General features: G+C 44.4%; 2 protein-coding genes and 1 pseudogene across 2 annotated transcripts; 1 reads left to right on the forward strand and 2 right to left on the reverse strand.

The window, feature by feature from the left end:
- Positions 1–1,954, forward strand: LOC133887706 (coniferyl alcohol acyltransferase-like). Its single transcript, XM_062327676.1, has 2 exons — positions 1–520; positions 674–1,954. Exons 1-2 carry the CDS (start codon positions 104–106, stop codon positions 1,607–1,609), a joined length of 1,353 nt encoding a protein of 450 aa, XP_062183660.1. The 5' UTR covers positions 1–103; the 3' UTR covers positions 1,610–1,954.
- Positions 1,955–4,882: 2,928 nt separating this feature from the next.
- Positions 4,883–8,776, reverse strand: LOC133888501 (probable protein phosphatase 2C 44). Its single transcript, XM_062328773.1, has 5 exons — positions 8,299–8,776; positions 6,493–6,744; positions 6,074–6,356; positions 5,833–5,987; positions 4,883–5,394 (listed from the first exon to the last, which is right to left on the reverse strand). The coding sequence occupies exons 1-5, from the start codon at positions 8,416–8,418 to the stop codon at positions 5,254–5,256; spliced, it is 951 nt and encodes a 316-aa protein (XP_062184757.1). The 5' UTR covers positions 8,419–8,776; the 3' UTR covers positions 4,883–5,253.
- Positions 8,777–16,115: 7,339 nt separating this feature from the next.
- On the reverse strand, positions 16,116–22,987 carry LOC133889583 (uncharacterized; annotated as a pseudogene).
- Between the last annotated feature and the right edge of the window lie 1,449 nt (positions 22,988–24,436).

Consider the following 24,436-nt stretch of genomic DNA (forward strand, 5'->3'; position numbering starts at 1 on the left):
TTCCACCATGGCGCCTTGAAGCCCTGAAGACCCGAGTCTCTCACTTCCTCGGTCCCTCAGTTGTCAGTAGCCAACACACGCACACACACTTCACGTAGGCGACATGGTGAACAAAACCACCAAGGAGCACGGCGGCCACGAGGTGACCGTCACGTCGTCGATCACGACGACGGTGGCACCGGCGCTGCCGCTGCAGGAGCACCGCCTGCCGCTGTCCAACCTGGACCTCCTCCTGCCGCCGCTCGACGTCAGTGTCTTCTTCTGCTACCTCCACCCGGCGCCCACCGCGGCGGCGCTAAAGGAGGCGCTGGCCAAGGCGCTGGTGGCGTACTACCCGCTGGCCGGGGAGGTTGCGGCAAACGGCGACGGCGAGCCCGAGCTGCTGTGCAGCGGCCACGGCGTGGACTTCACGGAGGCGAGCGCGGGCGGGACCGAGCTGCGGGAGCTCCGGCTGGGCGTCGTGGACGAAGGCGTTGAGAAGATGGTACCCGCCAAGAAGGCCGGCGTGATGGCAGTTCAGGTATGATGTTCAGCTCTGCGGGTAGTTAAGATGGTAGTATATATTATCTGTTGTCTTTCACGTCAAGCGTTTGATGACGTAACATGACGTCAAAAACCTACATAGCGTAACGTTCACAACCGTGCCACTGCGTTGCATGGCACATGCACGCAGGTGACCAAATTCCGGTGTGGCGGCGCCGTCGTCGGCTGCACCTTCGACCACCGCGTCTGCGACGCCTACTCCTTCAACATGTTCCTCCTCGCGTGGGCCGCAGCCGCCCGTGGCAGCACCGCACCGACGGCCCCGTCCTTCCGTCGCTCCATCGTCGCCCCGCGCGACCCACCACCGCGTGCACCATCCACCGAGACGCTCATCGACCGCTTGTTCTCCCCTCGTAGCGCTGCGCCGCCCCCTCCGGCCGCCGCCGCCGCCTGTGCCGTCAACCGGATTTACCGCATAGCGGCCGCGGACATCGCCACGCTGAAGGCTTCGGCGGGGCCGGGCCGCACAAAGATGGAGGCGTTCACCGCCCACCTGTGGCAGCTCTGCTCCAGGGCGGCCTCCCCTCTCCAACGCTCGTGCTGCATGGGCGTGGTCGTGGACGGGCGCACTCGCATGTTCCCCGATGGCGCCATGAAGGCCTACTTCGGCAACGTGCTGACCATACCGTACGGCGTCATCGGCTCCGATGACCTCGGCCGCATGGCTCTCGCCGACGTGGCAGAAGACGTGCACCGGTGGGTGGCGGAGGCCGCCACGGGCGAGCACTTCCGGGGCCTCGTGGACTGGGTGGAGGCGCTGCGCCCGAAGCCGGCCGCGGCGAGGGCTTATCTGGGAGGCACCGGCGGGAACGAGGCGATGGCGTGCATCGTGTCGTCCGGGATGAGCTTCCCGGCGGGCAAGGCCGACTTCGGGACGGGCCTGCCGGCGTTCGCGTCGTACCACTTCCCGTGGCCGGCCGGCGCCGGGTACGTCATGCCGATGCCGAGCGCGCGCGGGGACGGCGACTGGGTGGTATACGTGCACGTGGCGCCGGAGATGGCGAAGGTGATGGAAGAGGAGCCCACCGTGTTCCAGGCCCTGGGGAGCAACTACGTGTTTGGGTGATACGCATATGCATGTCAGGTAATTATTTAACTTACTGCATGATCATGCTTGCTTATGCTGAATAATCGAGACTACCGAGTAACGTGTGTAACTTTGTGTGTGTGTGTGTGTGTGTGTGTGTGTGTGTGTGTGTGTGTGTGTGTGTGTGTGTGTGTGTGTGTGTGTGTGTGTGTGTGTGTGTGTGTGTGTGTGTGTGTGTGTGTGTGTATTGCACGTCGTTGTCGTGCATCCATGTCTAAGTCGATGTGCATGGAGTAGTGTGTACGTAGTGCCACCAACCATCTCGTTGGTAACTCTGTTACTGAAAATAATATCACTCCATGTGACTATTGATGGTGAGACTGATTTGCTGTATCATACGTTCCAATGTCAGTCATGTGACGAACTCATAGGCTATGTTGAAAGTTGAAATCAGCAAATCTGTTGAAATTAACATACGGCTCAGTTGGTGAGAGAACGAAGCTAGTCGGCTAGGCTAGACTCGTGGTAGGTAGGCTCTACCTGTAGTGTACGAGTACATTCGAATTTGGGCAAGGATACCAGGCAGGAGCCGATCCCAAACCCAACCACACTGACAGCCATCACACGGCAGCGCGAGGTGTGGGACGCAGGCACACAGCGCACGGGGCGCGCGGCTCGGCGGGGCGCAGCGCGGGTAGCACGGCTCGGGGGCGCGCACGACACGACTAGCCCGCGCGGGCTGAGGATTGGAGGCGGCCCAGAACCGTGTCAGATTGGCACGGGTCGCACAGCGCAGCAGCCGCAAGATTCGGCGACACGGCACGGGAGCGTACGCCGAGGCTGACGGGGTCCTCGGGCCTGACCGGCGTGGGAGCATAGACGTTACCATCGACGCCGCGTGCGAGCACGGCGTCGGATACTATTCTTACAGGCAGAGGTTTACAATATGGGCAACATCGACATTGATCAATGCTATAGCAGCGATGTACGTGTAGGAACGAGATTAGCGATTAAAGAGGTAAATAGGTATTTTAATAAATTTTTTACAAAATTAATGATTTTTTTCTATTTTGATCATCCAACGCACATTAAAACTCATACAGAAGAAAAAATAGAGACATATTTTAACTAGAGAAAATCGAGACAAAACGACTCCAAAGATGATATATGAAACATATGTTTCATTTAAGATTAATCCATGTGTCTTAACGCTCAAAAGATCACAACTTGCAAACAAACTAGAAAAGATAAATATCAAGCAACAAAATTCTCCAAATTGATTGTCTAGAGGCAATGAAATTCAAAACTTATCACATAAGCGTGTGTATGCAAATTTTATGCCTCTAGCAACAAAAAAATAATCTCGCAAGGTGCTAAAATTTTAGCCTAAAAATCAAAACGAAAATCAAATCCGAAAAACGAAAAACTAGCAAATTTGCAAGGAAACCAATAGAGTAAAACTAGAATGAGATGAGCATAATAACCTGAAGAAAAATAAACTTCATTGCAGCAGATGTCAGTCCTATTTTAAACAAATTATAAATATTTTTCTCACAAAACTCTCACCTAATACATAGGTTAAGCACTCATCTTTCTCTTCTCTAAAACCCTAGCAAAAGACTCTCATATGGATAGCACTAAGGCTCAAAATAGCTTATTCAACTCCTCTTATAGTCCTACCACTCTATTTATAAGCATAAAAAACTTGACCTCTAAGTTTTCTAGTTTTTTTTAAAATACATCTGTCTTATAATACACTCATGCCTACCACTGAAAATATTTTAGTTAATTTTCTTCTGAATTCATCGGACGGCCGCGACGCCTTCATCACTTAACTTCACTTTAACGCAAGCTTCATGATGGTGCCACGTATTCCTCCTATTGTCCCACGGTTTTAAGGTCAAAACGCAAAACCTTAGCATGTTTTTCAAAACGTGACTCACCACTTGCTTACACCTTAAGCAAGCGCTCAGGTATCGACGCATGTACTATATCTTGCGATCCTGACCGCCAGCAAGTCTCTCCCGCTCCCGATCTCTCACGTCTCCTTGTCACTTGCACCGGCATCCCTTTCGCTTAACTTTGTCAACACGTCGTCTCCATCCGCCTTCCATACTTTGCTTTATCTCTATATGTTTAGCTAGGATCATCATTGACTCCGCGTGATCTCCTTAATCGTCGAGCACCAAGCACTTCACTTGACCCCGATCATCCCGTCGTTGACCATCAAGTTGTATTCATCATCTGCACACCATGAGATAAGCAAACACATATTTCCAACTCCAATTCCAATTAGTCTATAATCAATATGCTCAAATAAAATCTCAAATCAATTCAAATCATATCAAAGCTCGTACAAAACCAAAAATTATCAAATTAAACAAATATTAATATCAGTCACTCATCGTAAGTAAACTAAGACATATTTTAACTTAATTTCTTACCCTACTTGCAGCCTAGAAAAAAAACGTGAAAAATGAGGAATAATCAAGTTTTTGAAGCACATATCAGTATACGAGACATCGAGGGAGTCGGGAACAGAGTAGCTCTCTGCAGGTACAGAGTAAAAGATGCAATTGTCGGTGTTGCAGAGTGGCTTTAAGGGGCAGAGGTAATGCTACATGTCAAAGACATCTGGTCGTGATGCTCATCACCTTAGCGTCAAGACGTACGATGTGTTCTTGCATAGCACCTGCTGCTCCCCAATGCTGGCACCCGATTGAGATACCGCTAGAAGAACGTGTGGAGATTGGAACGCTCTATACAAGGTGTGACGCAACATTTTTTTTAACAAATTGGTAGGAGCCCTGCCTTTCAATTAGAAGAATGAAAATTTACATAACTACAACCCTGAACAAGCATACGGCTTTGCAAGACATAGTAGTATGCTTTTATTACAAGAGCTGTGTGACTTCACGGATCTACCGAAGCTGCCAGGAGAGCTTCAGGCGCTGCCTCTCAGCTATCCCACCCGTGAACACAAGTGACGTACAAGCATACTTACAAGCATGGGCCGGGACATCAAACAAGCATGCGTGAATCAGCATGCAGTACAGAACTATGGAGGTGCATCCGTGCATGGTGCAAGGGCAAGATGAGGTTCCACGTGGGACATTAGCCAGGGTGTTTGTGGTTATTATCGATACTAATCATAGAAGGCAAGAACAATTTCGTGTTTCTAAATTTTATTAGGTGCCATTCTTTAACAATATAAGTTTTATTAATTAAGCATGCAACAAGGATCCTCTGTAAAGAACTCGAAAAGAAACAACAACAAATCTAGCCGCGCAAATGGGCACACAACCTTGCTAATTTCACTGAAATTATTGTTTGGTAGAAATGAAGAGAAAGTAAATCAACAAGTTCCTATACACAACCTTGTCATCACTGGTCCATTACCATCACAACGACACAAGCACACAAGGTCTGCATGTCCCGGTCAATCGATGCACAGTTTATGCTGATGTATATATGCACAGATTGAGCACCCTGCATACACACTCACCACCCAGCTCTGAAGTATCCATTGTCCTAACTAGTTCCAAGTCTGTTCACAACTACGATAGATACAGCAGCTACTACAGAAATTCGGCAAAGAGACATGAGCACAAATTCCCTCAATGGGATACCCTGTAGAAAATATATCAGAGATTTAGGCACCACAGAGCACGGGATCCTGGCATTCAGCAGCGAAAACGGATGACGATGCAAGAAATATCATCCTTGCTCTTCCTTGCAAGTGCTTCGGTCGTCAGTCGCTTTGCTGCTGCCTGGGGGTCCTTGATGGACTTCACGAGATTAACGGCTTCCTGATTTTTCATTACCTTCATTCAGCAGCAAGACAGAGTTTAGAAACTAATCTTCGTACGTATTTTGAAGAATGAGTCTCAAACATAGACGAATCACCCAAGGGCCAATCATGAATTTTTCACAAGGTTAACGAACAATAAACCAGAAGGTGTACGCGCAACTCTAACCAGGTAGTAATTATCATTTTTGGGAGAACATGGTGATTTGCTAGCGTTCAAACATTCCCTGCCTGATTATCGCAGGGAGAAAAAAAATCGCTGATAATGCAATAATTGGTCAAAGAGCTGCCTAACCTTAACCCATTTCAAACTTTGTCCCGGAAAGTAAAGGACTAAACAAGACGTGAAAGACAGACATTTCTCACAACAGATACTTAAACTCTGAAGACTCTTAAGCATGAGAAGGAACAAGATTAATGACGGAAACAGTTAGCAAGCAATTCTGGTACGAACCTTCCACAATCCATCGCTGGCAAGTATGACGAACTCGATATTTGAGTTTATTGGTACATGCCTAATATCAGGTTCTGAACTCAAGTGGGCCTTGAGGCTTTGATCACCAAAGGCCCTAGCAACAGCAAGTTGGCCATTTACCCGAGGAACATCACCTGTGAGCAAAAGATAGCGCATAATAAGGTAATTGTATCTTCTTACTTGCAACAACGACCAAACAATAACACAACAAAAGTTGTACCAGGAAATGTTGTTACAAAGCCACCCTGTTTTTCAATCCTCTGCCTTTCATTAGTTGTATGGGGCTCATGGTCAACAGTGAGCTGATTAGCAGCACCTCTCTGACACACAACAGCTCGCGAGTCACCTACGTTTGCTATCCACATATCTTTACCATCAACTACAATAGCAGTCACTGCTGTTGAACCACCTGGTCCAAGTTGTTTGGTATTTTCTAGAATATCTTTGTTTGTAGAGCGGTATGCGTTCTTTATTGCTTCTTGAGGGTTAGCCCAGAAGAGAGGCTGCAGCAATCAGAATAGGGAAACAGTAAGAAAGGTATATTCACATGGTAAACCTATAAAGGATTGCATCTTCATACGATAAGAGATGGTCCCTTGTTCTGTGGGTACAGAATAGAAAGCCAAAGGTGAAACTTACCTCTTTTATTATGTTGCTAAAAAGGTTAGTTTTCAGGTAACTTGGCACCTTATCTCCCAAATGGCCATCAAAGATGGCAAAGAGACCAAGCTCATGGTTCTTTTCATACTTATACTCTGCTACATGGTAGTCTTCCATGTCATGGCCAGACTTGCCCTCAACCAAGTGGAATCCATGTGTGACTTTGTTGCTTGACAGTTTACTCCTTCCCTTGCCAGTATCAGTAGATGATGAATTAAGACAGGTTGCACTCTGTAGGGCCGTGCAAAGAAGAGATAAGCCAAGTATAATGTCAGCAACTCAGTATATTCAACTTACTAAAGCATTAGCGATAACTGAGGATAAAAACAACAAGAGATGGGACTGGAGATCCCATGACAATGATAACAAAAACAGCATAAATGGCAGTTGCTGAAAATGGCAGGGTACCATCTTCACATTTTGGGGCTCAGAACTTAAAAACTGATTCTGTCAGCAAGTGTTGTACACACATTGACACAAAAGCTCCTATTGTCACTATTGTATGAAACAAGTACTCAACAGAATAAAATATTTCCCTAGCCTAGCTGTACAAATGCTGCAAAATAAATAAAAAAACAGCTATGTCGTTGTGGAGAGAAATTTTAGAAATCTGACACTGTGTTACTAATCATTCATGAGGTAATTAATTACGCATATCACACATGCTAAGGTCCAGGTGGAATGGCACAAGGCCAAGAACAAGAAAGGAAACTGCAATGAAAGAACAGCTGTGCTTAAGAGGTGATAGACAAAGAGCACTCTTCTTTCTTTGGTCACCAAAACCTAGTAGACAACGCACATGGCCTCAACCTGAGGATCATGCGGATATCTTCGCTGCTTCAGTTCGATTCGATGTTTGCAACGCCAACACTTCAGGTGCTACTTTATGGGTGGTCAAGGTCCTAACTCGTAACGCTCGCAAACATGTGGTACGAGTGTCCAGCACTGCAAGTTACTGACGTTTGCACGCCACTTAATTGCCACAACATAACGAAATCCTCCGAACTAAACTACGTCCACTGCCCGCTCAAGTTCAGCAGTTCATTGAACGAATCTGGATCAAGTGGCGGCTCTTCCGAGGCAAGAAGACGAAACTGTTTCCTTCTGCGCTTAATAATAGTAGTAGTAAAATACACTAATCGATTTGCATTATGCTGATACGACTGTGCGAATTCCCGATAAGCCGATAAGAGCTCACGATTTGCACGAAGTGCTCGTTGTGCATCATCAGGCTAATGCACTATACTACTGTAGCTCTCTGTGGCAACTGCAGAGGATGCCGATCCCAAAAATCCAAAAAGGATAGGTTGCTTACGGCTGGCGTGACATGCCCCATGCCGCATGCGTACCGAGTCAAAAAGGAGGCCGCTCCGTCGTTGCAAAAGTCCTACTTTGCTTGGAAGTTGAGACCCCAAACCTTGAAATCTTGTCTCCGATTTACATGTTGCACTCGTTTAAATTTTAACCAATTAAACTCCTCTAGTAAAAGCAATAAACCATAAAAAATGATGTTTTCCCTAATCGTACCGCGAACTGCCGTATGCACAGCACCTGATCGAGCGTTATCAAATGATTCTGGTAGGGAATTTTGGAGGAACTTTTTTATCCGCAAAACAGGCTAACAGACGCTTCGATTGGCCAAAATTAATTTGCAGGATTAAAACTGACGACAGCAACATCACGACGATAGAAGCTATGCATAGCCCATACGCATTAAAAAAAGAGATTTTTTCGAGCACAACCAAGAAGGCAAGAACTGGGGCAAGTGAGTGAATTCAGGCGTACCCGGATCATGTTGAGAATATCAGGCCGCTTCTTGCCCCCGCACGCGGAGGAGGAGGCGGCAACGGAGTTGGAGCAGGACGCCGACGACGAGGCGGTCTGTCGCTCCATCCGGCCGATCATGTCAGGGAGAACTCGCCGGCGGCCGCACCGATCACCCCTCCCACAGCCAGACGGGGAGGGAAGTGAAAAGAACTTGCTCGCGAAGACGGGACGGCACACGGGGAGGGAAGAGCGAGATCTTTTGCCTTTTTATGCAGGCCTCGGCTGTGGCCCTGTCTCCGTCTCGTGTGCGATACAGGGAGCCAAGCTTCTCTCGTCCCCGGTTGCTTGTTTTGATCCGATTCTGAGGCCGGACGCTTGTGGTGTGGCGTGAGGAGAGAAGGGGGGGGGGGGGCCAGATGCTGTTGTGATGATTGTGGAGGAACCGCAGGAACTGGGGCCCGCAGCGGAAGGAGCGGGGGAGGTGAAAATCGGCACAACCGAAGAAGAGGAGCCGACTCTCGGCGATGCAAATGATTCTATGCAACGGGTGCAAACGGTAGCGGTTTTTATTATGCATCTTAAAAAAAAATTGACGGTTTTATTATGCATCTTGAGAAAAAAAAACTGTAAGATATATTTTTAAATAGAGTGTTGAACTAGTCTTTAATTTAGCTTCGAGATGCTATATAAAATTTCATGCACATGCATTTTTAATGTAGGAAATGATAAATTATTTCTTAAAAGCGTTCAATCGGCAGCATCCGACGACGACAATTTTACGATAGAATTCGATCAGATAATTTGTATGGGATATCGACAAACGGTTCCCATAAAATATTCAATTGAGCATGTTCGATGTAACAACTTAATTACCAATAAATAGTTCCCTACAAGTGTCCAATTAGTTGCGTCCAACCCTAATGGCTAATTGTAGGATTTGGATAGAAATTCCTTACAAGAGTCTACATATGGTTTATAAAAATGTCTAATTGACGGTATCTTACATTGTCAAATTAGTGATAGAATTTAATTATATATCTATTATGTATGTATTGAATTTAAAATAGAATCTGAAAGTCTTTATCGGCAAATAGTCCTCTTGTGTTTATTCGATTAAAAAAATATATGTTATAACATCAACAAGTAGATTCTAAAAGTTTTTATCAGAAAATCTCGTGTCAGTTGCGACACTGGTATTTTTTATGTTCGGTACGTACCTTATACGTATAGTTCCTTATTTGTATATAATGAAAATTATGTGCATACTCTCCTTAGAACAAGCAAATATGTTAACTTAAACATTCACGTTGGATTAAAAAGGTCTATCATCAGTAACTTCGTTGCAACATAGTAGGTTCCATTTATGTTAGTAAATATCAGTTTTCCTTTGTAGTTCTTTTTCATTTTAGGTGAGGATACCAGATGTGCAAGTTAGAATCACATATATCATGTTTTGTTTTTCTTCTTCTTTTTGTGAGGTTACTCATGCTTTGGTGTTCTATCTAAAACAAGAAAAAGGAACTTTAAATTAGGTAATTTGACACACCTTTTGAAAGTCCAAAATCCTTTACCTTAAAAAAGGTACGAAACAACCCTTGAAACTCATGGATTGCCCCTTTGGTTTCTTTGTTTTTCATTTTGTTTCGGTTATCCTTTTCTCTTTTCGAGCTTGGACGCTTCCACGAAGCTTCGTCCACCTTCCCTTGTTGGTGAGTAATGCTAGGCGCACAGAGCTGTACACGCAAAGCAGCGTGCTGGTGTACCATGTCATTTGTTTTAATCTTATACGGAGTACTTAACAACCTAAACCAGAATCTGTGCATGATTTCCATGTTTTTTCCTCAGCCAGTCAAAGGCTGATGAGGTGTCAGCCAGTTAAAGGTTCCTATCACATTCTGGTAGTAGGGTGTGGGGTCATTAAATGCACGGATCGCATCCCGTGCCATCCGGCCCGTCTCGGGATAACCTCGTAAGGACCGAAGCGTTCCGTCTGCCACGTTGCTGTGGCAGGAGAACAAGACAGGGAGGGCACGTTGGGCCGCTCTGCGACTGCCCGGTGGGCCCTCTTCATGGCGCCGGTTGCCAGTGCATTTATGGTGACGGATGACCGGGCGTGGGACGCATTTTTCACCACCGGTCACTTCGCACAGAGACTATGATGACGCCCTTTACATTTATGATGTCTTGAAACTCGTGCCCCCCTTCCGTTCGAGGCACGCTACTGCTGGCGGGTATTTAAAGCAACCGGCAGCATGGACAAAGATAAGTTCTTTGAAGCTTTAAAATCTCTGAGCAAGCTCGACAAGTTAGACAATCTCTGAGAAGTTTTTGAGGTAGCAAAGAGAAGAGAAGATCGAGAGCACCCAAGGCCAGCAGATACACGCAGACCGAAGAACAAGGAGCCCTAGGGTCTAAGATAGATAAACATTCTTGTAACCAGCAACATCCTTAAGGGACATTCTCAAGGCATTTATAGTATCCATACAGGAGTAGGGTGTTACGCCTCCGTGCGACCTGAACCTGTCTAAACACCAGCGCATTTACTCCGTTCCGCACTAGATCATTCCACCCCACCAACCATCGCATTCATACCCATTTATTTCTCCGACGAACATATTCAGGATTATCCCCCCGGCCGAATCTCTAAAAAGGGGTCCCTCAGGATCCCTACGACAGGAGTTAACCCTCCGACAGACACCGAGACGGAGTCCGAGAGCTCCAAGACCCAACGCGAGGTCTGCATGACGGACCATGCAGCATGGGCGCTGGAGGCCCTCACGTCCCAAGCGCTGGTGGTGAACCCCTGGCTATATGCCAAGAGGGAAACCGGTTCGGCGCCAGACAGACAGGTGCTTTGAGATAGCCCTCGCATCTCTAGCGCCGTCTCGAGGAGCCCCTGCACAGGGCGCAGTCTACGGTGACATCATCGCCTAGGCCATTATGTCGCCCAAGCGTCTGGGGCTCCCCCCTCGCGACTTATCACTGCTCCGAGCCCAGCGTCTCGACTACAAGACTATAATGCCGGCGTAGAACCTACAGACCCTACGAGTGCTCCTTAGCCACCCACCGGTCACGAGGAAGCTCGGGGGCTACTGTCGGTGTATTGAGTAAAGGGGTATCCTCGTAAACAGATCTCGCGAGGGATATAACGGTCATAGACGTATATTTTCTAAAACTGGTTGGTTGCACGACCGGGGTATGGTTCTCACAACCATTACGAGGCGTACACGACCAGTCTTCCTACACCATCACATAAACCCTTGATAGCCTCACTGGTCGCACGGTCGAATCTGACACAACCTGTCCAATCACATTTATTGATATCCACTTAAGTATTTTTCTTTCATAGGTGTCAACTCTAGTAGGGAAAGTCATGGACGGCGCAGAGGGGTCTTGTCCCATCTTGTAGCATTAAATACTACGGAGTGAGACTTTTGCAAGTTGGTGTGGTGTCGTACGATGGACATGACGTTGTCAGCATGCCAATCAAGCAAGTGGTCAGGGACGGTCTTCCGTAATGATAGCTTGGGTTAGATATTAGGATGAGCAGGGTCTTCTATTTGGACTCATACATAAGTTTTCCTCATCTCTACTATATAAAGGGATGATGACCCCGTTTGTAAAAGAAAGAAAGATCAAATTTGGCAGCCAACTAGAACTACCTCTATAACCAATTAAGATCTTTCATAACACAACACACGGGACGTAAAGCTATTATCCCTCGAAAAGTATGAACCTGTATAACTCCCTATATCCATGAGTCCATTGTACGTGCACACAACGATTCCTGAAATGTTGTTCACACACCCGCTATCTGACATACCCTAAAATCACTGTCAAGGACTAATCCTCAACACAAGTTCAAGCAAGCAACGATTTATTTTAACTTTTGTTCATAGCAACCATTACACTTTTGTTCAGCGACAGGTGCATTGGATTTGGAAGGCATGACAGATGCAAATTTTGCATATTAGTTACTGCTCTGTAGTCCGTAGGGATGTATAATTTGTATTTTTTTATTGGGTCGATCTAAAACTCAAAAAATTAGCTGGTGAGTTCTCAATCGAATGGAGAAGCATACCGTGTGGTCATCAGCGTCCTGCACCCCCTCTACTGCCACCTCCTCCTCTACCTATGGGGTAAGAAGCAGCCTCATATTCTCAACATGATTTGGATACGTCTAAATTCACTCAACTATCATAATTCTTGCCTTCTTGTTTGTGCTCGAAAAATTCTTTTTATTAATACGTATGGGCTATGTATAGTTTCTATCGTCATGATGTTGCTATCATCATATCTAATTAAACTAAGAAAAAAATAAATTAAGTAAGAACTCAAAACTACCCATTAAGTAGAGAGACAGAGGTATGAACCTTTGGTGCGTGTAGCAGAATGGGTGGCCCGTTGGCCCTGTAGCCGGTTGACCTGCACAGAGTCGCTCGGATCATTCGTCGGCTACCGCCCTGTGGACGAACCTGTGGTGGATGGTAGCCTGTAGGTCAGAGGCTGCCCAGTGGCCGGCCGACCGGCTAACCTGGTCGGCCATAGCCGTGGCCTACAAGTTCACGTCCTAGGATCACCGGAGCCCAGAGACACGTGGCCCGTGGACCCGCGGCGGGTCAGGCGACACGTGCGTTCGCCTCGCACGGGTCACTGCAGAGCAGTGTGTAATCGAGTGGACGTACGAATCGAGTCGTGTGTCAGGCACGCCCTCTCACCCTCTCACGGGTCTGGAACCATTCAGGATCGTCTGTGAAATGAACAGGAAGGTCGCAACAGCTGTTGACATGAATACTTCTATGCCATCGGTGACTAGTGCCACCGGACCTTGATGCCGTTGATTATTGTGTGTTGTAACCTATTACATCTTAATATAGTCGACCACTAATTATAAAAATTATTTATATTATCAATAGATAACATAATAGATATTTTTTTCAATGAACTAGCTATATCGTTTTCTTCTAATTTAATATAAGTTCACATGTGATAGAGTACTTAAAGTCTACATATATCTTAGAATACGCTATGGACTGACTATACATTAATAGCTACTATCTATTTAAATGTATTTAAATAGATGTCGTCTTAGAATACGTACACTCAAACTTTAGAAAATTTGACCATTAATATACACAAAATTATTAGAATTTAGTATATAAAAATGATAGCAGTAAATTTATAATGAAAAATATTTTAGCACCATCTAATTTTTATTAACTTCTACTAAAAGTTAGTTGTCAAAAGTAATGATCAAAAGTGATTGTTAGAGATCGTGTTGATGTTCTAAATGATAGGTAAAAAGAGAAAAAAAGTAGTAATTTTTATCATTCATCACATAAACTTTCCTCCACACAAACAGAAATATAATATGGACATCCTTACCTGTGTACATGGATTGTTAGAGACGTGTTTATTGCTTTAACACGTGCCTACGTGGCATGAATCTAGACCCGGTGCTACGAGCCACCGGTGCCTTAAGAAAAAATTCTCTTACAATTGTGAAGCTGATACTCCTGTAGCTGCAATGCTTGCCAACCAAACTCCCGTCACTGGTAAGTGAAAAGCAGCGCGCTTTCGGGATCATGCCTGCCCGATCCATGCATGCCTCCGAGGTACTAGACCGAAAAAAAACCATGAACTCGTGGTCACGGATTAGCTTAGCCTCGGTGCAGAAGTCAGAGACGCTAACCACGGCAACACTGCAAACGAGAAAGCAGCCCGGAGGTACTGACATCACCGGCCAACGCCGGGCCCGAGCAAAAATAGATGCGGCAAGTGCGCCCGACGCACGTCGGCCCGGGATAATGGCGTCGCCACCACGGATGCGTGACTGGATCAGGTGGCGACTGGCGACTAGCGAGCGAGTAGGTGAGTGCGTTGTATGATTGATTGCCCGGGAGTGGTGCCAGTGGCCATCATGTCAAGGTCGTCGCCTGACACATCGCCTGAGGAACCGGAGTACGGATAATGGTGTGCTATTAGCGTAGGCTGAATGAGGTCTTAGCCGCATCTCCGGTCCGATACTTAAAAATATATCTCCTCTAATATCATTATAATATTTTTTTAATATATTATATTAATCTCCATTTTTTTTATCTTCAGTAGCTACTTATTTATTATCTTTTATTATTTTTATCCTTTCTTAAATTTATAACCATACATTATAAACAGTGTTATCGAATGTTCCGAGAGCAGGTAAATTTGTCATTTCTCTCCCTATATTTCTGCGCTAGTATCACTTGTGCAGCTGCTGGAACTCTTTTTGGGCGCACGGAGTCCACCCGCGTCACTGCCGCGTCACTGTATGATTACTGTAGCGCTAGATAAAGACTCCGCTGGAGTTGGCCAAAGCATCCAGGATCATGAGTTAAAACTGCAGTTTGTGGCTTGCATCCTCCACTAATCTCGGCCAGGATTGGGTGCAGCTTTCAAAACCATTTCCTGATCCATTCATCAAGAACAATTCAGAAGCTTCCAGACAAGGTTTTATAAGTTAAAATATTTTGTTCTATTCTAGTTCAACTATGCTGAGGACACATCTAAACAGCATAAGTGATGCATGAAACATGGCTGATCACTAAATTGCACCTATGGTATGACATCCTAACAAATTGCATCCTATACCATGTAAATACCATATTTGCCAAAAATATCCAGACACAAAGGGATGGGGATAAAATTGCTCAAAGCAATTCCATGTTTTCTATAATAGCTCACTTGCCGATCAAAAAATACAATGGCAATATTTCCACCAGAATGAGCAAGAAATAGGAAATGAACATCTCAAATACCAAAAAGACTACGCAATGGTAAATCTACCATATTAATGAACAACTGCAAGTTACATTACTGAAAGAAGAGAGTTTTCTAACGAACAAACTATAACACACTCTGCCATACAATCAACAGATAATTGGTACAAGGATTTATACTGATGCCAGGGAAACCTTCAATTTGAAAAGGATTTATATTGATGCCAGGGAAGTTAGAAAAGAACATTAAGATGATGCCAGGGAAGTTAGAAAAGAACATTAAGATGATGAATACGTGCAAAAGGAACGGGAAAACATTGATTTTGCATATCTTGTGAACAAAAAGGAACAGTGATATAGTCTCTTCTTTTAAATTAAGATAATGGATTCTTGTGCACATAGGTTTACCTTTTCAGCATGTGGGAAGGAAGAATTGTGTCACTGTAACATAGGCATGGTCAAGCAATAAATATATCAGCATTGAAGATTCATTTCATAAAAAAACAGGTACTATGAGGATATATTGCTTATTATTTATTCTAGTCTTTTAGAACTTCACCAGTAAGAAGTTGTTCGCTTGCATTTGTAGCTAAATTCCTGTTAACCAAAGAAGGAGATAAGCACACACATAACTGAAGGATAGACTTTTAGCAGTTGATAGAGGAGGGTCTAACTAAATCATGAGGTACCAAATGGTAATACACCTATGGAATCGTAACCTACTATTTTTCTCAGCTCTAGTCACAGGAAGGAAGCTAATGGGAGGCGACCAAGTGAGATTTTTTTAACCTTCTAATTTCCTACTTGTCTTATCTGTAGTGGAGATGGCATTACTCTTTCAAGCCAATTTCAGTTGGAAGAGGTCCATCCCATCACTGACAGAACTAAACTTAACTCCATAAATTCTGCAATGATCAGGTAAAACCCTTGATAATGATTTAGGGCAATGAAAAGGAAACGAAACACATGCAAATAGCACCAGTGAGTAAAAAATATTCAGGAAAAGAAATCCTACCTCCATGGACCATTTGTTTGGCCCGTAGAACACGTGTACTTGGTCGATGTGAAAAAAATTAGTCGTGTGAAATTTGAACTAAAAGATATATCATGACTTTGTTAGACAAATAAAGGTATGTGCAGTACATGAACCATCACATTCTTGAAAACGATGGTGGGAGGCGGAACTGGGCAAGTCTAGGATGATGATGCCAGCATCGGGCTCAACCCAGATTAACAATTGCTGCAACCTTTGGGCAACGCCGCAGAATGGATAAGCCAAAAAAAAATGTCAAATTGGAATCAAGAAAACATATGTGCAATTGTAGAAACTCAGCCACTATATCCTGTATGAGCTAATACCAACAATTCTTGACTCTTGAGGGAGCAGATCGATGGGATTCTTCGCCTTCTGGTTGCCCTCGCTGGCAGGAAGAAGTGAATGTTAGAAAACTGGCAAAAGACTGCTTATACAGGTGTTAGCAGTGGGAATTGAAAAAAAAAGTCAAATTGTTAGCAGTGAAAGCGATCGAGAAACAAAGCTTACCGATAAGAAAATGGCAAAAGACTGGTACATGATATATCACCGAGAAGGAAAATATTAATACCTTTTGAGAAAAGAGCATTGCAGTAGCATGGAAGATAAAGAACATGTAAAAAAGGAAGTGCCATCTAAAGAAGGTCTAAAAGGTGAAGAAATTCTTCAGTATGATGAGGGCATGCACTATTCACTAAACCTGAAATAGCAAAAGTTGCATTAGTAGATAGATATATTTAATTTCTACTGAATATATTGAGTGTATGTGAGAATACCAGCAGAAACTAACAATGTTGATCCGATATATCATGAAAAAATTCAGTGTAGACAACATTATGTGTGCTGATTTCATATCCAGAGGAGTTATTCTCAATGAGGACACGTAGACCTTTCGGAGATGTAACACTTGAGAAAGCGGCATAGAGCTAGCCATGAGAGAATACATGCCTTGGTAGGTACATACCAACCCTGCTCAGTGTTTAGCCTTGACTTTTGTTTATGGTCATTGCGTATGAAACACGAACGAGGAATTGATGATGCTTTATTTTGAAAGGTCATTTGGGGTCACTTGAAACAGAGAATTCTTGGAATGTAGGCTAGTGTTCCTCCTGCTTTCCATGTGATTATTTAAGCCTCAATTATACGATGAGTGAGTTGTGTGACTATGAGACTTGTTCCATTACATAAGCCCTTTGTTGGATCCATATTTCTAAGAAGCATTATGGGAACACCAACTTTAAGTTGTAGATGATGGTCTAGAAGCCCACTCATGTGTATTGTGTTAAGAAATTCTGTAGGATATAGAGATTGGGTAGTACAATAGTTGGCTATCGTATTATTGATGCTATCGCAGCTGTAGTATGACATCTCTTCAATAGCAATTTGGTTGATAATTTATGTATTTATGGCAGCAGGTACCTCATTTGTTGGAGCCAAAATTGCTCTCTCACATAGAAAGTTTGCTAATTCAGAGGCATGTGGTATTGATCTGTACACAAAAGAAATCAAACCTGCAAGTGTTCTTTCCTCAGGCTATAACAATAGGTATTCTGGAATTTTGATCCAAGCAATGTCATGCTGCTCAACAGGCATACTACCAGGGACTTTGCCGACGCCAACAGAGAGAAGCCATTCAACAAATTGTTGAAGCTCAATCTTGTTGGAATGAGAAAGGGACGGACGTCGAAACCTCATGTTTTTAGTCAATTCAAGGACAAAGCAATGTTGCCACAAATAGGAGCGAGTGATCGAGGCGGCTAGAATCTGGTGCTTCTTTGCATTTGGGATGTCAAGTAGAGTTTGCCTAGAATATCCACCAAGCACTATTGTTATGCCACCAAATTGTTTGCTTGCTGAGGTATTTTTTTTTAGCCTATTTAATATTAATAATAGCATGTGGGGAACTAAATTTTCAGAAACTAGCCCCTTTTGTCATGCCAGGGGCTTTGACGTGATTCACTACTTAGTCACGCCAAGAAGCCTGGCGTGACTGGAGTGCCACGCTAGCGCGCGGCCGGGCCCGTGCCACGAGGGCGTGCCGACGTGGCAACCCTCACTCGCGTGCCAAGGTGCATGGCGCGACTCCAGTCGCGCCACCCAGTCTGGCGCGGCTCCTGTCGCGCCACTATATTTGGCGTGACAGAGCACCATACAGGCAGCTCCCTGGCCTCTCTCCCCCCACCGCACCTTCTTCCTCTTCATCGAGCGCGAGTAGCAGGGACTCCAAACACCCCGCGGGTGCCCCCTCCCTCCATTCCCACCGATTTCGGGCTTGATTCGAAGGGGATTTGAGGGGAAAGAGTCCTAGAAAGGTATCTCGTCCAATCCCTCCAAGTATTATTGGTTATTTTGGTTTGCATTGCTAGTTTTTGGGTAGTTAGGGTTTAGACTTTGTTTTGGTTGATCTATGAAGTTTGTACGTTTTGGTCTAGATCGGAGGTCATATATCGTGGTATGTATGTATAGTAACACATATGTATCGTGTGAAATTTGTTGCATACAATTGGTTGAGCGTAGGAAATTGAAATACATATAGCTATACTAAATGTATATGAGCAATGCATGTTTTTGCATTGCAGAGATGAATTTTAGTCGAATTGAAATGTATAATGTGTAGGTTTTGTATTCATGCAGTTTTCCGGTATGACTTCGAATTTATGACGTAAGCAAAAGTGGGCGCATGTCGGTACGAGGTATCCTGATGTCAGTTGCAAAGATGCCCCCGTTCCCCCCGTCTCGACGTGTGACTGTGGTAAACCTGTCGTGGTTTTTCAGTCGCTACACGAAGATACTGCTGGTCGTGCTTACTACCTGTGTCCGGACTATCGTGTGAGTGAATTTTTGTTATGGATTAGGGTAGAAACAAATGGCATTACCTTTGCATGACGCGACGTTTTAATGATTTGCAGGAGTGAGAGATGTGCTACTTCTTCCAATGGATTAATGGGTCCGAAATGTATGACCAGAGAATTCTGAAGGTGAAACGGTTTAGTCAGTATCCGAAGGCATATGACAACTTTGTTCGTTGGGTTCCTCCTCCACCAAATCCGCCAAAATTGACGGATAAAGAGAAGTGGCAATTGAGGACTATACGTGTTGCGAATCCTCCGTTGTGCAACTGCGGAAAGCGAAGCGTACTTTGTGAACCTTCTCGGGGGGTCCCCTTACTTCCGCTGCAAGGGATGACAAGGGTAAGAATTGGGCATGGGTGTTTGTTTACAATTTGAATGCAGAAGAGTTATATATCATGTAACATGTATCATGAATTGTAATGCAGCGCCATGGTGTTACTTGTAGCTTTCGGGATCTATTGTACGGTCCTGATGGTCAATGAATAGATGAGGAAAAAGATAAAGTAAAAGAGAAAATGGTGATATAACTATGCCCCCAAGAAAGTGCTCTTATGGTGTGAATGAGCAACACAGGATAGTGCCATCCGAACTTGATGTGGGGTACTACTGTGGGCATGTGATCGGCAATAATATGGTTAGGTTCATGCGTATTATCTATATTTAATGTTGCGCTATCGTATTGTTAATTGTTGTGCATATGTAATTTTTTAAACAGAGTATGCGGAGATGTTCATGGTAGTAGTACCTCGATAAAGGTACGATTGATCATGAGATTGCACCACCAGCAAACATATTGCGCCGCCGTGCAATATTATACACATCCTCCAACTAACAGTAGACAACAACAAACAAGCATGTGAAGGTGCATAGAGAAAAATCTGAAACCTACCACATTGAACCAAGCAGACATGACCCATCAATTAAAAAAAAAAACAGAAGTGACTACTGATCAGCCAATTCAATTACCACAAACGAAAGCATATAGCCCAACCATAAGTTGATCAACACGGTGGATTCACCAGACAAAATATCGAACAGTCCCCAACAGGTCACTTTTCTTCTAGCAGTACAGACTCGTCTATTAAAATGCCCATAAGTGCACAGCTAACCTTGATATGCATATGCAACATAGTTCTTGGATTGAACTGCCATAATTTATCTGGAGAACATGACAGTGATATGACCATAATCCAAAAATCGGAGTATTACGGAAATAAACAACAATTTATAATAAAACCAGCACGTCTAAAAAGGATGCAGAATTGTTTTAGGCTCTTTTATTTTTTTCTCTACCTTCCAAAAACGAATTAAAATACTAGTGACCAGCATGGGAAAAACAAACTATAAAGTGCTTTGCTCCTCTCAGAGAGTAACTGTGATGACCCCGTAAAAATTTGGGTCAATATCACCACTCTGCCATCATGCCATGGTTTCAGCATCACTAAAATGAAGGAGAGAAAAGTACTCCTTCATAAGGCCACTTGCCACACTTTTTTATGGCTTATTCTCCAGGATGACACACACAGTAATAAGAGTGAGGGACGATAGAAGTGCAAATTACCATTATTCTGAGATGCTGGCTGCAGTTCATGTCCTTCCGAATCCATTGAATCATGCAGATATGCCTCACCAAATCTTGGCTGGGACATCATACGATGAAGCAATGACTTAGATTCTAGCTTTGCAAGGGCCCTTCTAACCTCTAGAGGAATATAGGTACGGGCAAAATGCTCAGGATCGAACATGTCAGGGTTTGAAGAAGAAGGTATTGTAGTTGAATGAAGGTTATCCAACTCGTTAGAGCTTGTTTGAGGGATCTCATGCTGAGGGGATGAACTAGTGCATAAATTGTTGGTGACTCTATCAATATCTGGAGGGTCAGACGAACTTTGTACTGGAGATGCAGCCTGCTGCTCATCAGGCTCACTTTCTGTTAGTTCACCATCTGTAATGGCAACTGGCATGTGGCCATTTGGAGAAGCAGCTTGGCGTCCAACAGTGTCTATAACAGGTTGTTTGTCTATGGCAGCAGATGAATCTTTCGCCAAACGTTGGCTACGCCTAAGTGGAAGACCTGAATTTGAAGCAGCAATCAAACCCTTCCTTTTCCTCTTGTCAGCTCTGTGACGTCCTGGCTTTTCCTTTTCTACATGAGTTACTTGATTATCCAGTTCCATGCGAATCACAGAATCAGACTGTTCTTTTCACACCTCTTGTGTGGCTTCATTTGTTGTCTGCCCCTGTCTATTCTCTGCACTCATATCATAGAGGCCAATCAACCGCCTAGTTCTCCTCCTGCTGTTATCTCCTGCAATAGTCTCATTGACCAGTTGAGTGCATGCCTCTCTGTGGTTTGCTTCATTTACAGGCTCTTGCTGCATTTCTTGAACATGAATTGCCCCACTTGCAGATTCTGCCTGAGCACGCTCTGGAGATATCACATAAGAAAGTTGGTTTTGTGACTTCTGCATGATCTGTTTGGGAGTCTGCATGTTCATCTTCTCGACATTTACAGTTTTGGGGTGAATGGAACACCCAGTTGTGGCATTTATATCTGTTGAGGTAGTATCATTAATATGTGCAATGCATCCTGATTCTCCAAAAAGTGCAGAATTAACAGAATCTTGTGGTGCCTCAATAACTCGATCTGGATGTTCTTGATATGCCTGCTTTGCACGAACAGTGCAGCTGGAACGAATTTAGAGGCTCTCCTTGTCTCTTTTCTGCACTAACAATTCTGGGGCAACCTGAATATATGTTTCTCTGCTCCTTATACCTTGTAGTAACCTCATTGAGTCCAGCCTCCCCTCCATCGATTGTGTAATCAGGATGCTCTGAGTTTGCCTGCTCTAGAATAAGCCGATTGGGTCGACCTATCTGTGCCTGTTTGATACAAGTTAGATAACTTTTAGGTTCTATTCGATCAGTCTTGCACAAATTGCAAAGTTTGGATGCCCTTGTAGCACCTGCAGTGCAACAGGGGAAGCCAAACAGTATGAGGAGTTTCCCGGACTAAGAAAAGTTGCTACAAGGTACACTGATTGCTGCACCTCCCCTCCGGCTTGCAATTTAAAATGTTTCAGTTTTGTTAAATTGTACACCAATTACATAGAAGTTCACTCTCCTCGATTTTATGGCCACCACATTTGTAGGAAACATTATCTAACCCTATGAATAAAGTTCCACCCTTCACAGACATAATGTACTAACCATTGAAGTGAAAAGGAAAACAAATCAAACAAAACTCCACCACTGAGCCAGAACCTACAAGAGCACAGCGAACAGCAGCATACCTCCCGGGCTTGAAGGATCGGTGATGCCGAGGAGGAGGCGCCGAGCGGCACCACGGGGACGGCGTCCGCAGCCGCGGCGGAGGACAGGAGGTAGTGCCGGAGCCGGGCGGTGTCGACGGCGAGCTCGGCGCCGCACGGCAGCCGCGCGCCCCGGACGTCGGCGGCTCCTCGGGGAAGGGGCAGCGCCTTCCGCCGCGGAGGCGGCGGCGGCATGAGCTCCGGCGGGAGCGACTGCGGCGTGGTGCAGTCCGGGCAGATGAATTCCGTCAGGCCCCGGTCCACCTCCAGCGTCTCGCCGCACCCCGCGCACCGCACCTCCAGCGGCTCCGCCTCCGCCGGATTCGGGCGGCGGTGGCGCCATTGCGCTCGAGGAGGGCTAAGTGGCGGTTTTCGTTGTTGCGGCGCTTGGGGAGAAGTGGGGATCGAGAGAAGCGTTGCAGGCTGCGGCTCTTCTGTTGCGACGGTCTAGGTTTTAGCCCAGCAAGAAGCCGACGGTTTAATTACCGGCGGCAGAGTGCAATACATTACATATACTTCACCGTATTTTACAATTTATCACTCTTAAGAAGTGACAATTCTCATTCTCATTGATATGTGGACCATCTCAATCATTGATAATAGACTATGATAGCAAAATTGTTATCACTCACTCTATAAGAATGACAAATTGCTAACTAATCTCAGTTTACATGGACGTGTAAGTACGGTTCTACTTGTATCAAAGGGTCGTAAAGATGAGATGGAGTAGCAAAGGGCCTGTTTGGTTGCCCGCATGCCCTCAGCCTGACTCGTATGAGTCATACAGGCTGAGTTGAGATAGGCTGTGGAGATGCAATAGAATCTGTTTGGTTGGCTGCATGTGCTCAGTCTGGCTGAGAAGAGATTGTGTTTGGTTGTCCGTATGAGTATATGTTGTATGAGATTGAAATAAAAAAAAACAAGTGTTAACATAATATTTATTTTACATAAATACACTATATAGTACTTAATTTATCATATTAAAACTTAATCTAATTTAAAATGTACTAATATGAGCTAATATTTGCTAATTATCCATCGTTAACGCTAATCTGCTGCATGTGGCTGGCCTGGCTCGGGAGAAACGGCCATTCCGACGTTTCCCACTGGCCAGGCTGGGGAGGTGCAGGCGCACGGACGAATGCAGGCTCGAGTGAAGATGCAGGCAACCAAACGGCCAACGCCTGCACGCACGGAGCTAGGCCGGCGTGCTGCTCCGCGCGTGCAGACATCCAAACACGTTCAAAGGGTTCGATGTTGTAACTAATCTCATTTTACATGGACGTATAAGTACGGTTCTACTTGGCAAAAATCCAAAATTAGACAATATACGTGACCGTATTTATCAAAATAGACAACATGTTAGCGTATTTATAATTTTAGCATCCGTATTCGGCACACCGTGTGTCGAATATGGCACTGTAGCTCATATTCGGCACACGGTGTGCGGAAAATGACACTGTAGCACAGTATTTCGGCACACCGTATGCCGAAAATGGACTGTAGCACAGTATTTCGGCACACCGTATGCCGAAAATGGACTGTAGCACAGTATTTCGGCACACGGTGTGCCGAATATGGACTGTAGCACCGTATTTCGGCACACCACACTTCGAAAATGAACAGTACCGCGCGTGAACAGTAACAGCAGTGCGTTTGAATTTCGTTTTTCCTCTTTTTCAAAACGGTGGTCTTCTGTTACTCCAAAAATGTTAAAACTTTTTTTACATATTCCATAATCCATGTGCAACCCATTTTAATTATATTCACCAAAAAATCCTTTGTATATTTAAAACTAAAATTATTCAAAAAAGACTACTTTTATAACTTGTAATAATTTTTAGTGTCTCAAATAAACTCCCAAAAATCTAGAAAAATTCACTAATATTCTTATTATGTGATGAACTAATTTCTAAAATTATTTTCAGCTCTAGTTTATATGATGAAAAAATGAGTTACTTTGTAATGCTTCATTTACATGAAATGATAAAAATACATATAAATGAAGCATTATAAAAGAACTCACTTTTTTATCATATAAAATAGGTCTAAAAATAATTTTGGAAATTAGTCCATCACATAATAAGAATATTAGTGAATTTTTCTAAATTTTTGGGAATTTATTTGAGACACTAAAAATTATTATAAGTTATAAAAGTAGTATTTTTTGAAGAAATTTAGTTTTAAATATACAAAGGATTTTTC

This window comes from Phragmites australis, chromosome 13 (assembly GCF_958298935.1).
Source record: "Phragmites australis chromosome 13, lpPhrAust1.1, whole genome shotgun sequence".
NCBI lineage: Eukaryota > Viridiplantae > Streptophyta > Magnoliopsida > Poales > Poaceae > Phragmites > Phragmites australis.